Source organism: Brienomyrus brachyistius, chromosome 6 (assembly GCF_023856365.1).
Source record: "Brienomyrus brachyistius isolate T26 chromosome 6, BBRACH_0.4, whole genome shotgun sequence".
Taxonomy (NCBI): Eukaryota; Metazoa; Chordata; class Actinopteri; order Osteoglossiformes; family Mormyridae; genus Brienomyrus; species Brienomyrus brachyistius.
This window is the reverse complement of record NC_064538.1, coordinates 19,007,686-19,026,934: the sequence shown is the minus strand read 5'-3', so window position 1 is coordinate 19,026,934 and position 19,249 is coordinate 19,007,686. Positions and strand designations below refer to the sequence as shown.

Genomic DNA, 19,249 nt, shown 5'->3' with positions numbered 1-19,249 from the left:
CATGCCAGATTCAGTCTTCATGCCGGGGAAGGGAAGCGTATAGGAAGAACCCCTGACATTTGAACCCTCCATAAACAAGTGAATCTCATCGGAATAGCCTTCTGTAATTACCGTAAAACAGCAGATTTGGTATCTGAAGGGTGATGTGATTGGTTGATTTATTTCCCTCTCACGTTTTTTGTATAGCTGCATTTACAGTTTAGTGAACCAGGGCACAGGGAGGTCAAATCGTTCATTGCCCGCCTGGCTTATTAAAGAAAATGCCACACCGGAGGCAGATAAACACGGCCAAGTTGATCTTTCAGGTTCAAAGGATCTTATTGGGGAAAAGGTCAATTACAATGGCCTCATGTCGTTCACAAATAGAGGGATAATATAATAAATTCTTTCAAGGTAAAAATGTGTTTGTAAAAAAAAAAAAACAAAAAAAAAAGCTTCTAAAATAAAGAGGCTGTGTGTTTGTTCAAATCAGCAAAATGCAGGAGACGGGGCAATGTGGGATCTGTGAAGAAGGATGTATTAATTCAGTTATTACAAGCTCTGTGTCAGCGCATCATGCTGAAATAAACAGTGACGCGACTTAGACAGAAGCGACAACTTTGATGTCGTAGCCCGGTACAAGAGTATAAGATCAACGAGACTTTGTCAGAATTAATAAACGGGTGTTACGCAAGTTTCCGAGGTAGCTGTGCTGTCTGTGACAGAATTCAAAGACACTACTTCCACTGTTTATAAATACTCAGTCTAAAGTGTAGTAATTTTCTATATTTCTTTGTATTGAAAGACTTGTTTAATTCTAGAATTAGACAGTCAGTAGAACTGTCAGTAGAGGTGAAATTATACTCAACATCCTTCAAGTTAAAATGACAAATTTTTATGGCAATGTTTTGGCAATGGCTATTGATAATATTAAAATTAAGGATTGATTATTAGCTTTTGCATTGCTCAGGGGCAACGTGCTAATATCCGAGTTTAATTCGTCCACCCATCCATATTTGTATGCCTGTCTAACCAATGCAATGTTCCACAGGGCCTGGAGCCCATCACTAGAAGAATCTGGGTGTTAGTCCATCACAGGACATACGCTCCCACACCAAAAGCACATGTGTTGCAATTTCATGCATCCGTCTTCCAGCCTTTTATCCAGCACAGGTATGTTTGGTGCCTCTCCCAGGTAGCACAAGGCACAAGGCATTGAAGCGCCCTGAATGGGATTCCTGTCCACTGTAGGCCACATGCATTGACACAGAATCACACTATATTGACAGTTTACAGCTCCAGTTTGCCTAACCGCACATTCTTAGCCTACAGTAGGAAACCGGAGAACCCAGAAGAAATCCAATATGACCACGAGCAGAATATACAAAACCACACACACGCGGCTGGGGGAGGGAATCGAACACTAATCACTGAGTGGGAGCTCCGATCTGTGAGCTTAATTTCCTAGAAAAAAAATCAAGTAATCTGAAAATCTACTATGGGCTTTAAAGCAGTGGTAGGAGAATGAGGGTATGGCTCTGGTTTCTAAGACAACTACTCTGTTAAGGTGAAACACACTTCAATGCCACATAAGTGAATCCTGCTCCCCCCCATGTCACCCCAAACCGCTATTTTATAAGAACAGAAGTATTATGGAGGGTGCTGCAGAAAAACAGATCAATAGTATTATAGAAAAAGAATACATTTTGGAATGGGAGATGCAGTATGTAATACTTCGAATTCCCCATCAGTGAGGGATTTAGAGATAAAGCTTTTGGGCCTTGCTGTGACCAATATATACACGCAAAGAGTCCATCTGAAAGGTGAAACTACTAATGTATTTGCAAAGAGAACAAGCCCATTGCCACCAGGTTGCCAGATACATCTATTATATGAGTACCTGCATATAAGGCTAACAGCGGTTCAGCCCATTTTACTCGTCTTGAACTGGCAACCTGACTTGAACTGGTAAGCCTGGCTCCTGCACCTATACAGCGCCCCCTACCCATCACATTATGCAATGACAGTCTTGTGCCAGTTAAGCATTTGATTTGTCTGACTGCTACTCTTATATCAAGGTATTAGTTCCATTTGAATAACATTCTGAGGGGAATCCGAGGTAACAGGAATGTGCTTCACTGCAAATAATGCTGAAATGTTTTTTTCCCATCGAATTACAAAAATTCCACCAAAAAGTAAGCCTCAATTATGCTGCCTCTTGCAATGAGATTGCAAGCTAATCTCGGAATGCCCTATTTCATATTGCACTCGAATGCAGTCAAATTCATACATAAAATATGTATTTGGATATAAAAAAACATTTTAATCAGAGGCATACGTTTAACATGAAGATTGTGAGGGAATCAAGTTTGCAGGGGTAGCTGTTTCTTACAGATTATCATAGCATTATAATAAGATAATAACATTAAAAAACAACACTGCCTCCCACACCGAAATACAGAGATGCAGTGGAAAGTGCGCTCTACAGAAGTGTTGAAACTTTGGTACAAACCATTAAAAAGACAGAGGTCAGAAACCTTTTAATATTGAAACTGCTGATGTGTCAGTTCTTGAGGTCAGCTTGTCACAGTGAAATCAAAGGAAATCCAGTGGCGGAAATCACTTACCCTGTCATTAATTCCCTTCCTCTCTGCTTTTGTCTGTAATTTTGACAAATGTTTTTCGTGTTAGAATTCAGGAATATGGCACTGGTGAAAGGTTTTAATTGTCTTCTTATGTCCTACGGGATTCTGTTGTGTTTGCGTATGAGACCTGGATCGATACAAGAGCGTTTGTGATGTGGATGGATACTTGGACACAAGCTGACAACTCATTAGGTTCATTAAAACAGTTTTCAAATGATCAGGCCTGCTAATTTCACAGATGATTACGACAATGCTATTTTAATTGTTGTCGTTACACGAAATGTCCTTAAAAGCTTAGATTCTGGATGCAATCTTTGTCTTAAACTGCAACAGGTCAGCAGTCTTTTAATTTTCTTTTCATAGTATGATGGTCATACCAAGTCGGTGGGGAAAAAAGTGAGACGATCGATGTGAGAGATTTCCCCAGCCGCCTCTATACTCACCAAAAAATGCTTTGCGAGTCGGTGCTGTCTGAAATAAAAAAGAAAGATAAAGAGTCAGACTTCATGGGGGGAAAATGATACAATTTTAATTTTTGCTTTATAGTTGTTAGGTTGTATTGCACTTTTTGCAAAGACAAAATAATTGATTCTGATGTTCATCACAAGCCAGCGTATGTAAAGGTATATACATGTAGTTAAAGCCACTCTTGAATGTATGGATGGTGTTGTTGCATGACCTCTGACCCTTCCCTTTGTTGCCTTGCTTGTCTAAATACTTTGACTTTGTCTGAAGGAACTTCTGCATCATATGACCTCTCATCCATTACTGCCCCTAAGCAAATATGAAAGTTCCAAACACTCTTGAGAGGTGGGTCCCTCAAAGTTCTTGCAGGCCACTGCACTGCAGAAATCCATTTATTCAAAAAGAATAACTGCGATGGATGAACTGAGAACGGGGCTGAACTTGGGTTCTCGAATTCTTGCTTTTGCCCATGTAAGACTAAAACAATTATTTAATGTCTTATTCATACTAGTGACCCAGAACAACAACACTAACTACTTTCTGAACAATCTGGCATCTTCAGTTAGTAAAGGCTTATCAAATTCCTTTGTGAGGTCCATTAAGTTCATTATGTAACAAAGCCAAACATTATGATGCATTGACTTGGAGCAGCTGTGTTTTCATACATGATCTGCTGACACAAAAGTCAATGATACTGGCTTTTTTGAAAAGAAATAAAAACACAGAAATATGCCTTCTTTTTGATAGGGTAACTTGCAGCTGATTCGCAACCTTTTTGAAAATGGCTAACGCCCATCTGTCGATTATGTCATGAACCTAATTGAGAAAGATGCGTGTGGTGATACCAGTTCTCTGCAGTCCAACATCTGCAGCTGGAATTGCTGTGCTATGCTACATCATCGGTAAATGAGTGAAACCTGTAAAGAAAAGTTCAAGTTCATGTATATCTTTTGTCAGTAACACTTCATTCGATGGGACACAAATACTTAATAATAAGTCAGTTACCACTGAAGTATGAATTATGAAGAAATATACAATGTGTCACAATTCATTAATGATGAACAAACATGAGATCAGTATTTCACTTGTGTTGTTCATTAGACCTACTTGTTCCTTCAGTAGCTCACAAAGGTTTACAGAAATAACATATATAGTAAGAAATATAGTAACTTCTTCAGATAAAACATGCATCACGATTCATTAATCATGAATTAACGTGAGATCAGTATGCAACTAAGACTTAGTTTGTGGTTAATTAATACATAAGTAATAGTATACGGTAAAATCCAGTTATAACGGACTTCAAGGGATCTGGTAAAACAGTCCGTTATATCCAAAGTCCGTTATATCCAGAGTTGCTGTATGCCCAGAACACAACTACAGGACACCATTTACTCATGCCACACCCCAGCAGACACACTTGTGGTATAGATTATTATATTGTACATGTAATAATCCAACTTCATCTGACCAGGGGCCTGTAATACGAAGCAGGTTTAATGGTTTATTGTGGTAACTTGTCGGATTTAATGTAGTCTGGGCAAAATGTAAGTGAACAAATATGAAGTACATTTAAGCTGTGGTACCTTAAACCCGACAATTTACTCCGATAAGCCAGTAACCCCACTTCATAATTCAGGCCACAGATGCATGACTATTAATAATCCTGACTATATATCTGCGCTGGATCTCACTGGCACATCACACGCCTTGTAGGCGGAGCCTACAATATAGCCGTCCGTTACAGCCGAACAAAACTGCAGCTAAAAGTGGCCCTGGGAACCAAATTGTTTGTCCGTTATAAGAAAAATTACGTGACTCAGCTATATCCGATGCTTTTTCTTAAAGGCGCACGGCCGGGACCAGCGGACCTCGTCCGTTATAGACGATATTCCGTTATAAGCGAGTCCACTGTAACGGGATTTTACCGTAATGCCATAATATTTGTGTCCATCATTTAAAGTGTTGCCCTTTTGTCTATAATTGATTATCCTGCACAAAGTTGCAGTTATCCTGGAACAGTGGATGTGGTGCCGGTCCTCCACAAGGTTCACACTCACACACACTCTCAATCACTCCCTATATGCATGTTTTTGGACTGTGAAGGGAAATCAGAGTTCTCAGAAGAAACATGTGGAGAACATGCAAACTCCACACAGACTGAGTACTGGGGTTTTATGTAGCTTGGTGGGTTAGGGATTTGTACAGAAGGTTGTGGGTTCAAACTCCATGGTCAGCCAAGTAGTCATATAACCAATGGACCTTGAGCAAAAGGCCCATAATCTAAAACTACTGCAGAAATGCCAGTTGACCCTGCATTTTGACCTTTGAACTTGCTCTCACCTGTATTTATATATATATATATATATATATATATATATATATATATATATATATATATATATATATATATATATATATATATATATATATATATATGTCATAGCCAAAAACACAAAGATAGGGGGCAGTGTTCATGCATGTTTTCCATCAAGCCCCTTTCCCTGAAGGCATCATAAAGCATTTGTGAGGTGTGTATAAACCAGGCTATCACTTCTCACCCGGGCCAGGCAGTGAAGTTATGTCTGAAATCCAAGAAGATTGTCTGCCCCCCGAAATGAATCAAGGCCCCCTTCCATGATGCTCTTCAAGGCCATAATTTCACTTGTTTCCAGAGAGGCTCGCCAGTGCAGTAATAATGATGTGTGGCATGTGTTCAATCTTCCTCTGAGTGAAGTCAGCTGAAGTGGCACTGGATAAATCAAACAAACTCCTAAGTGGGCGTCGCTTGGGGCCTGACTACAAGGCGACCATTCCCCAGCCCTCTCTGTTCCTGCAAGACCTTGAAGGGGAACCTCTTTCTGTCCTTCATGGACACCACTCCCACACAAGTCTTCTGTTATGAAGATGGCTCTTGACTCGAACTCAAGAATAAAAGAAAAGGTCCAGGAAACAGCGCCATGGCGACAGGCAGAGACGTCCGCCGCCGCTCGCAGCCGGCACTCCTGCGTTACGTAACGTGCTGGGCAGCGCGTGCCCGCGAAAGCCTCCCTCGTGGTGCGCTCCGCGGACGCCCCCCGACTGAGCTGGCGGCGAGCTGTATGGAAATTAGGTGGAACGATCTGAATCTCCGTAACCAGAGCGGTCCTAACAGCCTTTCTCTCCCGCGGGATCCCTCACAGGATACGCCATCTCAGTTGGGATGGAGCCTCGGGAATGGTCACGTGTCCGGCGCATGTCGAGATTCTCCGGCGTGTCACTATCCTGCGATTTATCACGATGTCAGTATTTTTTTTTCCAGCTTAAGGTACTAAATAAACAGGACTGGTACAATGACTTATCTTCCGAAGTTGCATTTCCGATCTGATTGTCGTGGTCCTCGCTGAGGAATATTGAACAGGTTCAGAGCGCAAAATAAGCTTTGGTCAATTTTGTTTTTATGTTATGACAGAAACATGAACTGATCTTTAAGTTTATCACGATAGCTAAGGAATTCAGCTCTAATAACTTTTTGGTATTTTGGAAACATATTTGGCTACTTTTTTAGTGGTAAATGCTATGTAATTACCCTTATAAATTAATGTGTGTGTGTGTGTGTGTGTGTGGTCGTGTATATAAGACGAGTGTATTATAAATAAAGTGGGTTTTTATTAGACCCGTTGTGTCATCCTTTCAAAAAAGGAAAGAGACTCCGATGCAAAATCAGGTTGTCATTAAATTATTCAATTCCATTTCGAGGCAAAACTAAGCATCACTCAAGAACTAATTTAGCTGCCTCACCACAGAGCACTGTAATTATGCTATATCTATCAAGCTGATGTTGGGATGTTCGTGAAAGAGTTTGTTTCCCATTATGTGGAAAATTAAACATGTGCGTACGTCGATGCCGTGACAAATGCGCAGAACAAAGACGAGTTCAAAAATTCTACGACGATAATTCCTTATTCTGAGGACTCGGGCAGGGTAACTTATTGAACGAATGTGGCGCTGGTGGGGGTGGGGTGGCAGTGAATAATAGATAAACAGGCTAACAAGCTTTATTAGTCTCAGTTAACAGGCTTTATTAAAAACGTAGACTAAGTGTGATGGTGTGATTGTCATTATATTATAAAAACTGTCTGTGAACTGCATGCTTATTCTCCGTTTTCTGTACATCTGAAGAAACACTTTTTTCTATCTTTTTCAAACATATCCTTGAGCTGTGCAGGGAGACTTTTTCTCTCCTTTAATTAAGACGACACCTCATAAGTGCTTGGGTCAGCTAAAGGTTTTAATTAAAAGCCAGTGAATAAGCATTCGGTGTAAAAGCTCAGGTTGCCTCGAAAGAAGATATATTTTTAATTAAGTCTTATCCCACCTTCCCGTACAGGGCCCATCATCATAATTCTCTTTTACCAGGCACACGGATTCCTCTTTGTATCACACAGTGTGTGCTGTGTGTCAAAGTATAGGTATTATATGTTTTATATTTGCCAGGTTCGTTCACATCAATTTAGAAGCAGTCGTGTCACGTCGAAGCTGTTGTACAAGAAATGTTGATGATGTAAGATGAGCTTACACACACACACACACACACACACACACACACACACACACACATATATATATATATATATATATATATATATATATATATATATATATATATATATATACGCGCTTTCTGTTAATGTAGTGTTACAAAAGCCAAAATGGTAGCATTTGTGTTAGAAAACTAGCAATTATTCGCACTTGCGAATCATTGACACTATTAGCTCATAAAATGCATTCGCAATTCTTACAGTAATGTGCGTTACATAAGGTGATCGTGGCTCGCTTTAACTCTTTAAAGACCTTTATAATCAATGGGCCAAGATGATTTGAATTCGAAATTACAATACACTTGCATGTCATAACATTGCCACACAGTGCAACAAACCGACATAAGTAAGTATAATAACAAGAATCCGACTGCAGCACCGGCACCACCTATAATTGCTTTGAACTGGTATTAGTAAATTGCTACCATGACGACCATAGTGCCGTGAGTCCCGGGGACGTTGGGAGCGCGAGGCTCCGTGTAGAGATGCTGAAGCAGAGCTGGTCACTCACATAAACCTGCGCAAGACAGCAGAGCTGGCAGAGTAGCAGGCGAGAAAGGGACACACACTTTCAGAGCCCCCTCTGTGCCGAGACTATAAACGGATATCCATCTGTCGGATAAAACAAAATCGCAAGTAACGCGGCTGCTGCCGCCGTGTGCTTTTCGTGGTTAATTTCGTAATCGTCGGACTTCGTTCCTCCGGAAAGTAGGCACGGAGACTTTCGGTCTGCAGCTTGCATCCGTGTGCGTTTCTCTGGGCTCACTGCGCGCAGCATTTTGCGAAGCCAAAGCAAGGACAGTTGGAAGCGTCCCGTCGGAAGCACGCCGAGCCCGCTGCTCGTCTTCTTCGCCATTCTGTTAGAGCAGTCCTACCAAGGCACTAGTGAATTTGAAGGGCGCCGCAAGCTTGGGAGTTCATTTTTCCACTTTTCGACATTTAGCACTACATTTCATTTATTCGAGCCAGTAAATAGAACCAGTGACTAATCCAATCGCTTATTTTCCGGAGTTGAATCTTCCACTTGATCGATTTGATTTTTTTACGCGCCGCCAAGGAATACTGAACATTTTAAAAAAAAGTGTTACAAAGTGACCGAAGATGGGTATATGTGGTTATTTTGTGGTATCCTGGAAATGGCTAGTAGTGATCACCCTAAGACTGCTGTTCCTTTTACCTGCAGGAGTGCCAGCTCGGAGCGGAGAATCTTTTTCAAAACCCATGGACAACATCACCGTCAGACAAGGGGAGAGTGCCGTCTTAAAGTAGGTGCTTTTCATTCCTGTATAAAACCGGGCAGGTGCTCGCTATACCTTCACGATTGGCGTGCTTTTCAGTTAGACACGCGCTTGTTTATCAATATTATGACGTATGCAATAATATTTGCAAATTATATGAAATGCATGCCACGCTCTATCCCGCGTGTTGCCTTTTTATGCTGTTAAAATAAGGTTTACATAGGTAGTTGGAGTTAAAACGGTGGACACGTAAACATTTTATCTGCGTGAGAGGCGAGCGCTGCGTGCAGTATTCCTCTTCATGGGGAGCCATGTGAAATAAACAATGCACAAATGACCGCGCTTTACGGAAGCAAGTTTTATTGGTGTTGGAAAAGCGATATATTTTACCCATTCAGGTCGTCCTCCCTGTTTATCCCCGGAGAGGGATGCGTCTGTGGGAATAAATATGTTTGATATTATGTTATGTAAATAAGATGAGTATTTTCGCATCAATGGGGAATAACATGCAAATAATAAACATGGGCTATATCGCAAACAGACAAGTGGTTGCATTTATTTTATACGTTGTCCGACTCGGAGTGACATCTGTGCAATTTTATCAGATAGTTACGTGTCCAATGCTATTTGATGTTTACATATGAGTTTGCGGAGGGGGGGGGGGGGTGGTATTTAGAAAGAGATTGCGTGTCTGTAGAAATCCTTAGGCACAGAGGCGCCGCTTTTTCTGCTGGAGAGCTGGAGAATGCGCAGGTCACAAACGACAAAATGCAAGGAATAAATAAAGGCGGACAAAGAGTTTATTCATCCCGTGGGGAGATATAAGAAAGCGAATATTACGTCAAATCCTAGCCTAGTTTTACCGGGGGCCTGGCACCAGACACAGCAGCGTCTTTTCTTGAGACATAAAGACCCCCCTGTGAACGCACACCCTTGAAACTTGCTGGTCAGAGGATCTGCTGAGAGAGAGAGAGAGAGAAAATCATTTTCTCCCCATCAAAAAAGAAAGTACAAAAAGACCGATCAAAGACACCGCTCTGTGGACGGTGCGCAGATCGTTGTTCACTTTAGAGAACTGGGGTGACTGTCATATACTGAAAAAACTTACTAAATCATTTATGCTTGTCTTTAGATGGGTTCTGCTGCTGCTTTTTCTGTCTCTGCGGGATCTGTAACAGTCATTTCCATGATTCGTTTTTCCCTCACGCCATCCTGATCTATCTATGTATCTATCTATCTATCTATCTATCTATCTATCTATCTATCTATCTATCTATCTATCTATCTATCTATCTATCTGTCTGTCTGTCTGTCTGTCTGTCTGTCTGTCTGTCTGTCTATGCTTATTAGCTTGATTGTTTGTTTCTACATACCATAATTGTTTTATATTGGAAAACACAAGAGACTGGCTTCCTTATGCTTAGTACATTTAATCTGTGGCATTTCCCCTTAGGCTACTAAACCATAATTATCTTGATTTGATCCACTATTGCATTATGGGGAATATATTTCTTAGAGTTTGTTTTGAAGCATAATTTTCCACGTAGCTTCTTGGATTAATCAGTCTACATAAAGGCTTCGAGTTGGCGGGGGTCATGAGTGTTAATATACCTGACTTGATTTTAACTGTCAAGCCGTCACTTTTCAGTCCATGAAGTGATTTTCTGTCATATTATTCACTAACATTTCTTAGGTGATTATGAGTGTAGCTTTCCTGCCTACCAAGCGTGTCTGTTTTTCATGCATATAATGACCTTCTTGAAACATTCATTTTTTTTTTCATTAAAAAAAGGAGTAAATGAGACAATGTACAATTTTCCCTGAATTGTAAACATGCCATATGAACATGCATGTACTAGTAGTTGAATCCTTCATGAGAACATTTTAGAATGAATTTGAGGAAGCACTTCTTTACACAGCGTGTAGTTGGAGTATGGAATAGTCTTTCTAGGCTAATGTAGCACAAGCTCAAACACTGGGTTCCTTTAAATCAGAGCTAGATAAGATTTTAACAACCCTGAGCTATTAGTTAAGTTCTCCCCAAATGATCTTGATTGGCCAAATGGCCTCCTTTCATTTGTAAATTCCTTATATTCTAAACCAAATTGTATGCACATCATAGAATTAAGCAACACTTTAGTGGTCAAAAAATGCAGGGTGTTATTTTGTCCAAGTTTCCACATGACAAATAATAGATTTGGGTACGTGTGTCCCTTGTCATGTGACCTTAGCTGCATGACACTTCAGAGAAGAGAAACACCAACGTTTTTCTTATAATCTAAGGTCCCCTTTCTAACAATGAATTTATGCTAATGAGCACCAAGGATGATTTTAATTTGCACACCTTTTTTTTTAAAACATGATTTAAATGCCACACGCTGTGATACAAATTACTGCAAGATGTTGCCGAGTGATAAACAAACTTCTTCGAAAAAAAGATCGTCTTATTGGTTGAAGAAAACAAATATATTACCCAATAGCCTTTCACCTAAGGTCACCTTAACTCAGCAACTTGTGGAGCATATCCTTGACTCTTTGATATCCAGTAAACTTTGTTGTCTTCTGTTTCGTTATATATGTTGATTACTGATGCTTCAATGACCTGCTTTCAAGTGCCCCCGGTTTGTCATCCAGTGCCAAACCTCTAAGATAACCAAAGCTTCCCAAAGAGAAATTACCTTTGATTGCTTCTGGAACCAACGGAATGACGTGTCCTATACTGAAAAAAAACACTAATGGATACCATTTTCTCTGTTTACTTATACATGACCTTTTCTGCTTTCCGAAAACCAACGTTATTTTCATGATATCTGAAATATTGTATCCTAATAAAAATATTGAATCCTTATACAGATGTCCAGCATATATGTTATTACAGATAATGTCCCTTCAGCTGACAGACATGATTAACCAGACTGAAAGTTTTAATTAATTTTAATTAATTACCACTCATATATAGAATGTGGAAAAAACTCAACTGAGCAAATAAACAGGAAATGTTGCATATTTATGCTCGTCTCGTAAAAAAAAAAAAAATGTAACCTGTTTTCTCATCACAAATTGTTTGTAATTAAAACATGCACCACAAATGGATAAATACAGAGATAAAAATCAATTCGGCGGCGCTTCTTTTGTAATCAGAAATCTCCGGAAACGTGCATGTGGCATGGCCCCCCCCCACCCCCCCAGACATCCACGGTGTCCTGCAATCACGCCGTGCCGCTTCCTAGGGACCGTTGCGCTTTCAGATGATCTCGGTCATGATTGGAGGAGCTGACAGGCGAGGATGCTACCAGCGATGACTGGCGTCAATAATTAAAGGGGAAGACTGAAATAATTCAAAGGAACACTTGTCTCCTTTGATTAGATTTTAGTTTATTATCCTGCTGTAAAGGAGCATTTCTTTAAAGTTTGTTTTGTGTCACTGTCGGCCCCCCCCCTCCCCTCAAGAATATAGCAGTTAAGGCTTCTTTACTTGGAGAAACTGACCTAATTTCTAAGAAGAGCCTTAGGATGGCGTATGTACACAGCCACAAGGCATATGAGATTTGATAACACAGCCTCTTTCAGGTGTTGGCGGTGAAGACTTTCATGTTTATAATCCTTTAATTCAGTTCCTCTGTTACACAGATGTGGTTTTTTGGCACCGTCTGCTGCAGCAGGAAGAGAGGTACAAATCCTGAAGTGCTGAAGCATCAACCCGAGCCCAACAGCTCGCAAAACGTAAACTCAAATAAACAGAAAACGCATGCGATCGAATCGGCATGTTTTCCTTGCTAAACGTTGCCATGGTTTGTAAGCGTTCACCCTGGAAGTGAAGATTTTAACCTCGCCGTGGGTGGGATTACCGCGCTCCATCAGTCACCGCACGGTTTAATGCGACTGGCGGAAGGAGTTGACAGGAAGCGGGCGAAACTAGTCGGCGATTGGCAGAGTGTCCGCGACTCCTTTTCCCGATTGGTTCGGTAACCCGATACCTGGCGGTCATGGAAACCGGTCCATTCGACAGCACGGGATTCACAGGATCTGAAAAGTGGAAGACCTTCGTCGCAGACAGTCATCCCAATTTGGCCAGGGTCCTTATGTCACCAGAATAACAGCAGATGGCTGTCTGATTGCAGTAGCCGTTATTAGCCTAGATTAATGGAGAGGGTTATTGTTCAATTCCTGCCCCCGAAATTGCCTGCAGTTATGACACAAATGTAATGTTGAACAAGCAAAATCAAATACACCCTTGGCGCACTGATTCAGACGGTCATTAGTCTGCTCCAGGGCCAGTTTTAATGGAGTGCCGTTTACACTGAAACATAACTTACTGCATTGTAATCATTCGGAAAACCGTTAACACCTAATCGTTTTCGCGTGGTATCTGGCAGTTGACCTTTCTGCGGCGATATCCCTCCACCTCGCGCAGCAGGGCTGCAGGCTGAGCCTCGGACGCTGCCAAAGAGACTGACAGGGCTCATGGTGGACCGCCAAGCTGTCTGTGCTGTTCAGACATTCTTTACCATCCTTTAGGAACATGTGACGTCTGGTCAACATGAGGTATTTCGAAAGAACCAGACACGCAACTGAAATTCCATCATTGTATCATCGTTGTATTATGGTACAGAGAATGTTACCAGTTTGTGTTTCTCAAGTTTTCTTTAACAATAGTAATAATAACATTGAGATCCTTTTGATGCTATTAAATGCTAAGCAGTGTTACAAACTTTTTTAAAAAAAACAATGTTTAAAATCCTTGTTCATTGGCCTTTTACAGCTCTACACTTTGATAATTTGCCTTGCTCTACCAATGAATCGAATGACTGCGGAGTCACAGAATACAAGCCAGACCGAGTGGAATCGATTGGGACACTTACACCAGCAGGGCATGTGAGAAAATAAATAAATTCTCTAAGCTCCGGAATGGTAGCGGCATTTGGGGCCTAGAATAATGTCAGCAGTTGCTCGATACACACTGTGCTACGAAGAAAAAAAGCAGGAACGCTCATTTTTCAGTGTTTGTGGGGTATTTTTTGAGCACAGGCAGAGCACGGTCTCAGGAATTTCTAAGCTTTCGATGGACTCCAAAAGCAGTCTATTTATTTTGGTTGTTAACACCATGGGAGGTGAATTTTAATCGCCGCAAGATTAATGTGGACAGTCTGAGGAGGTCTGTCCGACAGTCCCAAGTTCTCAGTTGTCACATGTGCGAAGGAGATGGATCTTCAAAGAACGAAAATAGGATGGAAAAACAAACACACTACTGACTCTGCAGATGTTTTCCTCTGTCTTCTGGGGGGATGTAATTTTTAAAAAGGGTTTCTGCGCAATTTTTACTTTTTGGTTTGGATGTGATATGTCAGAGCTTAACTGTGTGTGTGAGCTGGGTGGAATAATTAATTCCACGAGTGGTTTTCATGCTCCGTTTTGCTCTTTCACCTGTTCTGGGCATGTACCAGAGGGCATCTGATGTAAAAGAAATGCAAGATGTGTTTTTTTTTCTCATCATCGAAGAGCATTGGCAGGCACCCCCGCATCTGTTCTCTGATCTGATTAGCCGGTTAAGAATTCCTGCAAGGATGGCAGTGTCATTAGCATGTCATATGCGAAGGCTAAGATTTTTCACTACTTCACAGGTGACCGAAGGCAGATTTTAAGGTGACGCTACTCACTGCTTGAGTCTGGTGGCAGAAGTATTCATTACTGTGTGACTAGTTTCAAATTCCGTTTTGTGTGCTTTTTACGCTTTATGTGACTTTCCTTCTTGAAGGTTCCACTGGGCCTTTACAAACGTTCTGGAGAAAGAACCAGGACACACTTTTTTTTTTTTTTCCCAGTCAATCCACAGAGTTTTGCCGGAAAGTCAAAGACTTTGTTAGGGTTTCGTCATTCTCTGAGTTTGTTCTGCCTCCCAGAAGCGAGCAGAAAATGATTGGAAAGTTTTTTTGTAGATCATAGCACAAACAGAGGTATATGAAAGCCCTGGGGGATGTGTCGTCACTGTGACCACTTAGTGTGGCCGTCACAGAACACTGACCCAATGGAAAGGAGACATCAACAACAAACAGGCTCAGCAACACTCGCTGTCATGTGACCTACAAGTCATGTGACTTACAAATGACTTTCACAGTTAAATTCTTTGTCATGGCTATAAACTTTGGCAGACTACGAAACCTTAAGGCAAAATTTGTTGTTCCACTTTAAATTTAAAGCATATCATTGGCTAATGAAAAGGTTGCCCCCCTCTGTATGAATAATGGCCTCTCTTATGCCCCCCCACCTTAAAAAATCCTAGCGTCACTCATTGACACCACAATGTCCACGGGGTTCATGGTGGGACAATGGTGGATAGTCATGCCTTGTTACTAAGAGAACATTTTAAACTTTTTTTGGTCATATTGTAGTCAGCAGTATAGAAAAATCATAAAAAAGTTACAGTGATTTATGGATATCACTTTCCAGTTCATCACACCATCTGCTTTGCTCTGCGTTATGGATTACCCCAGCCTCTGTCCGTGCACCCAGCCTAACGGCACATTGTTTGCCCTTATAGAAGCGACGGTGAGTTATCCCTGACCCTGTCGTGTAGAATCACAAATAAACAGATAAGCGTAATGCGAGTCGCGTTCCTTCCCACCGTCGTTGCTTTACGCATCGTTAACCACGAAAACTAAACTCCTGTTTATGGAGCCCTGCGCTTTGATTTTTTTTTCCCCCGCATGCTTTTGGTATCGATCCTTAAACAGCGAGATAACAAGGAGAAGAAAAAAAAAAACATCCTGATCGATTATGCAAAAGGTTGGCCGACTTTTTTGGGTGAGGGCATATTCCGCTCGACGAATTTAGCAGTAGAAGCTGAAACGAGGCAGAGCACATAGCTAAGTTATGGTTTTTCCCAAAACAAAGAAGGGAATTGCTGAAAATTACCCACAAACGACAGGGTATCAAACACAGGACAGGAGTGACCGTCGCTTTAGACGTACAGGATGTAGAATGAGGCCCATCAGTCACTCGGGTGGATGTGCACCGCCACGCATCCGTCTTACCCACATTAGGCCTGGGTTTTTCACGTTGTCGTAAATCACGGAGGTAGCGCCATTAATTTTTAATAGCTGCCTCCGATTGCGTTCCCCATTGTCTCCTCCTCTGACGCCAGGGCATGCATTCATTATGTCCTCCTCAATCCTCCTCCTTCCCGTGTGTTTTGTTGCACTTTACGGACTCCATTAATACTCATCGCTGGAAACACTCCCACTGTGTAACAACCCCCCCCCCCCTCCCTCCGGTTCACCTCCTATGATCATTTTTTCTCCTTCATAATCAGAAGTTCCTCCATCTCCCTCGATGAGCTTCCACGATGTTTTTTATCTTGCCCTGATTTGTTTCAGTTACTTTCTTTCTGAGCTTGTGACAGTGATAACTTTTCTTGAAAAAGTCCGCGGCCAACTTCGCCAATTGCGATTGGGACCGAAACGTCGTGATATTTGAATTTCGCACTTGGCGAGAGAGACGGCTCGGCACGTAGTTCGTCAGTTATCGGCCTCGATCTCGCGGACGACTCCTCCACCTGTTGTGCTGACAGTGATTGATTTCTGTCTCAGCTCACTTCAGTCCTGTTTCTGCTTCACCTTCATTCTGGTGGCTGGTTCCCCTGACATTTTAGCTCTGGGTTCTGTGTGAGATTATGAGATTGCTGAGCTGTACGATGTGTGTGTGGGCCGGGTGAGGGGAACGTGGCCACCAGGCGTCTCTGGAGCGACATTCAGGGCATTGGGTTTGTTCCTTTTGATTTGTCTCCACCTGTCCCTGGTGCGCTGTTCTGTGTGTTGGCATGTATTGTTTTGTCTTGTTCCTGGTAACCCAGATATCAGCTGGATGCCGATTCCCAAGACCTGTAATCTCCTCCTATGTGATCATTTCTCCTGTCCTGTCCCAAAGCACCAGTTACCAGTTATCTCCTTTTGTTTCTTTATTCCTGTAAAGCCAGCTTTCTGTTTTTTGCTATGTGTGCCATATTAGCTCCAATCCTCACCCAGTCCTCTTCAAATAGCCCCTCGCTTGCCAAGTCCCTGTGTCACATGGCTTTGTGTTCAAACTAAGGAAGAGCAGGATTTTCAATATTAATTGAATATCTGGGCTAGGCTGGCCGGTGCCTGACATCAGCAGGGAATTCGCAGAGGTGGGCATCTTGTATTATGTGAAAAATCCTCCCATTTTTCATAACTGCTGGTCTAGTTGAGGACAGGGTTGTGTGGAGACAGTTTGAAGGTGCAGGTGTTTAAAGGTTACAAAAGGAGCACAATAAGCACAGGTGCCGAACCCCCCCCCCCCCCCCCCCCCCAACAAGTGCTTGGTACAGCATCATGGGGCCTGGACTCTATCCCAGGAAGCACTGGACACAAGACAGGAGACACATAGGACAGGATGACAGTTGATCACATGGCATGGTGTGGGCAATTTAGACACAGCAATTTATCTTAATCAGATGCTTTGGAATTTCATAAAGAAGCCAGACTACCTGGAGGAAAACCCTCATAAGCTCCCTACGCACAATTTGTCACGACATGGACAATCTCTCTGTTACATCCGTCGTTGCCCTTAATGTTTTCAACTTTGATGAAACTTCTCATAACCTTCATGGCATCAGACAATAATGCATTACGGGTGTGAAATTATAAAATAACTGTAAGATATTGCCTGGGATATGTATTAGCATACAGAATGAAGAATGCTGCTGTTGTTGGTCGTGTTGTTGTTGTTGTTGGTGGTGGTGATGGAGGTTAATTATAATCACATTTAAAATGAAATAGGCTCGCATTTTGACTATTACTATTTGCAGATGATGAATAAATTAATCATGATTTGTATCCACCTCAAAGGTGTCAGTTTTGCCATACAAAAGCTCATGGTTTGTGTTTTAAGTGCTAATAATATTTGTGGAATTGTTTCAGGGGGAAAAAAAACACGTATACCCCCCTCCCCCCAAAAAAAAGGAAAAATAGTTGTGCATAATGTTAATTCAATCGATATAATTAGTAAGTAGGTTAAGATGCTAAACAATACAGAAAAAAACACTTAGTAAGGTTCAGAAAGTAATTTATACAGTATAAAATCTGTGCCAATGCATTTTTACACCTCAGTTTTTGTGGAAAAAAAATTGCACAAGGCCAGATTTGACCTCGCTGGGGTATTTTAATCAATTCATTTCCATTTGTCTTAATGCCTTCCAGTTTTTAGGCCTAAGTTTTACTTTTTAGAACTTATTCTAAAATCAATTAGTATAAGGGTATTTATTGCACATGCAGCTAATTAAATTCAACATAATGGGGTTACGTATGATTAATAATATATAATTAAAAGGTGAATTATGATTTCCTGGATGGACATCATAATAGCTTGTATGCCCTGCTAGCAGTTGCTGTTGCTTATATAGCTAATTCTGACCGATTCCGCCAGTACGTGCTGCGTGCAATAAAACCAGAATCCGGAAAGATTTAAAAAAAATAATAATTACAATGGAAAACTAGGCAGACGTTTTTTGGACTGGAATAGAAAATGCAGTCATTATCTCTCAGTCCCGGGTATGGACGGGCTTTGCGCATTTTTCAGAAATCCCTGGTGTTGACAGACTAGACGATTGCTTGTTATTGTATCTGATTGATGCCATTCCTCTCCACTTGATTTATTCCTGTTGTAGGAGTCTCAGTTTAACAAACCCCAATTGGCTGTTCATTTATTTATTTGTTAATTCAGGCAAAGACAAAGGCATTGCACGAGCGGTATTACATCCCCGTGTTAGTGGGGAAGGAGACTGCTCCGGAGGTGTCCCCTAAGAAGGCGGCCTGCCCTTTATTTTATGATTTATATCTGGGATGCCTGATCAATAAAGAGCGACCTGAGCCGGCTGCTGGGCAGGAACCAAGTCCCTGTCAGTCACTAATGGCTCCCGCAAACACAGCCAGATGCTCCCTTTCCAGTCCCCCGTCTGATCGCAGGCGCATCTGGCCGTCGGCGGGCCTCCATTTTCCGCACTTTTTATGGACAGTTAGCCGTCGATATCAGGCGGCCTGCCGCTCCACCCTGGGGACCGCGCAGCACTCAAAAGCCAGGGATCCTACAGATCCCTCCCCATCCTTTTGCACGTCTGCCTTCTGCTCAAGTTTGCCCCATGACCACTGCATTTACCCGATGCTTTGATGTAAGCGGCTGGGGGGGGGGGGGGGGGGGGGGGGGGGGTCAGAAAAGGGTATGGCAGGTAAAGAGAAAATGCACAGCATTAGCGTGAGAGAGCCGTAATTACGCAGCCTTTGGAGCGCGTCTCCTGGCGCACTGCGATTTCCACCTCGGACTCAAATCA

At 41.9% G+C, this 19,249-nt stretch overlaps 1 protein-coding gene across 2 annotated transcripts in view; it reads left to right on the top strand.

Annotated features, from left to right (window-relative positions):
* The window catches only part of opcml (opioid binding protein/cell adhesion molecule-like), a 265,188-nt gene that overhangs the window by 128,960 nt on the left and 116,979 nt on the right, over positions 1-19,249 (top strand). Inside the window, exon 2 of one of the 2 annotated variants that reach the window (XM_049017737.1) lies at positions 8,853-8,934. In XM_049017737.1, the coding sequence (XP_048873694.1) occupies positions 8,853-8,934 (82 nt within the window). Of the gene's footprint in view, positions 1-8,177; positions 8,935-19,249 lie in introns of those variants that run through there. The other variant, XM_049017736.1, reaches the window with a different exon arrangement.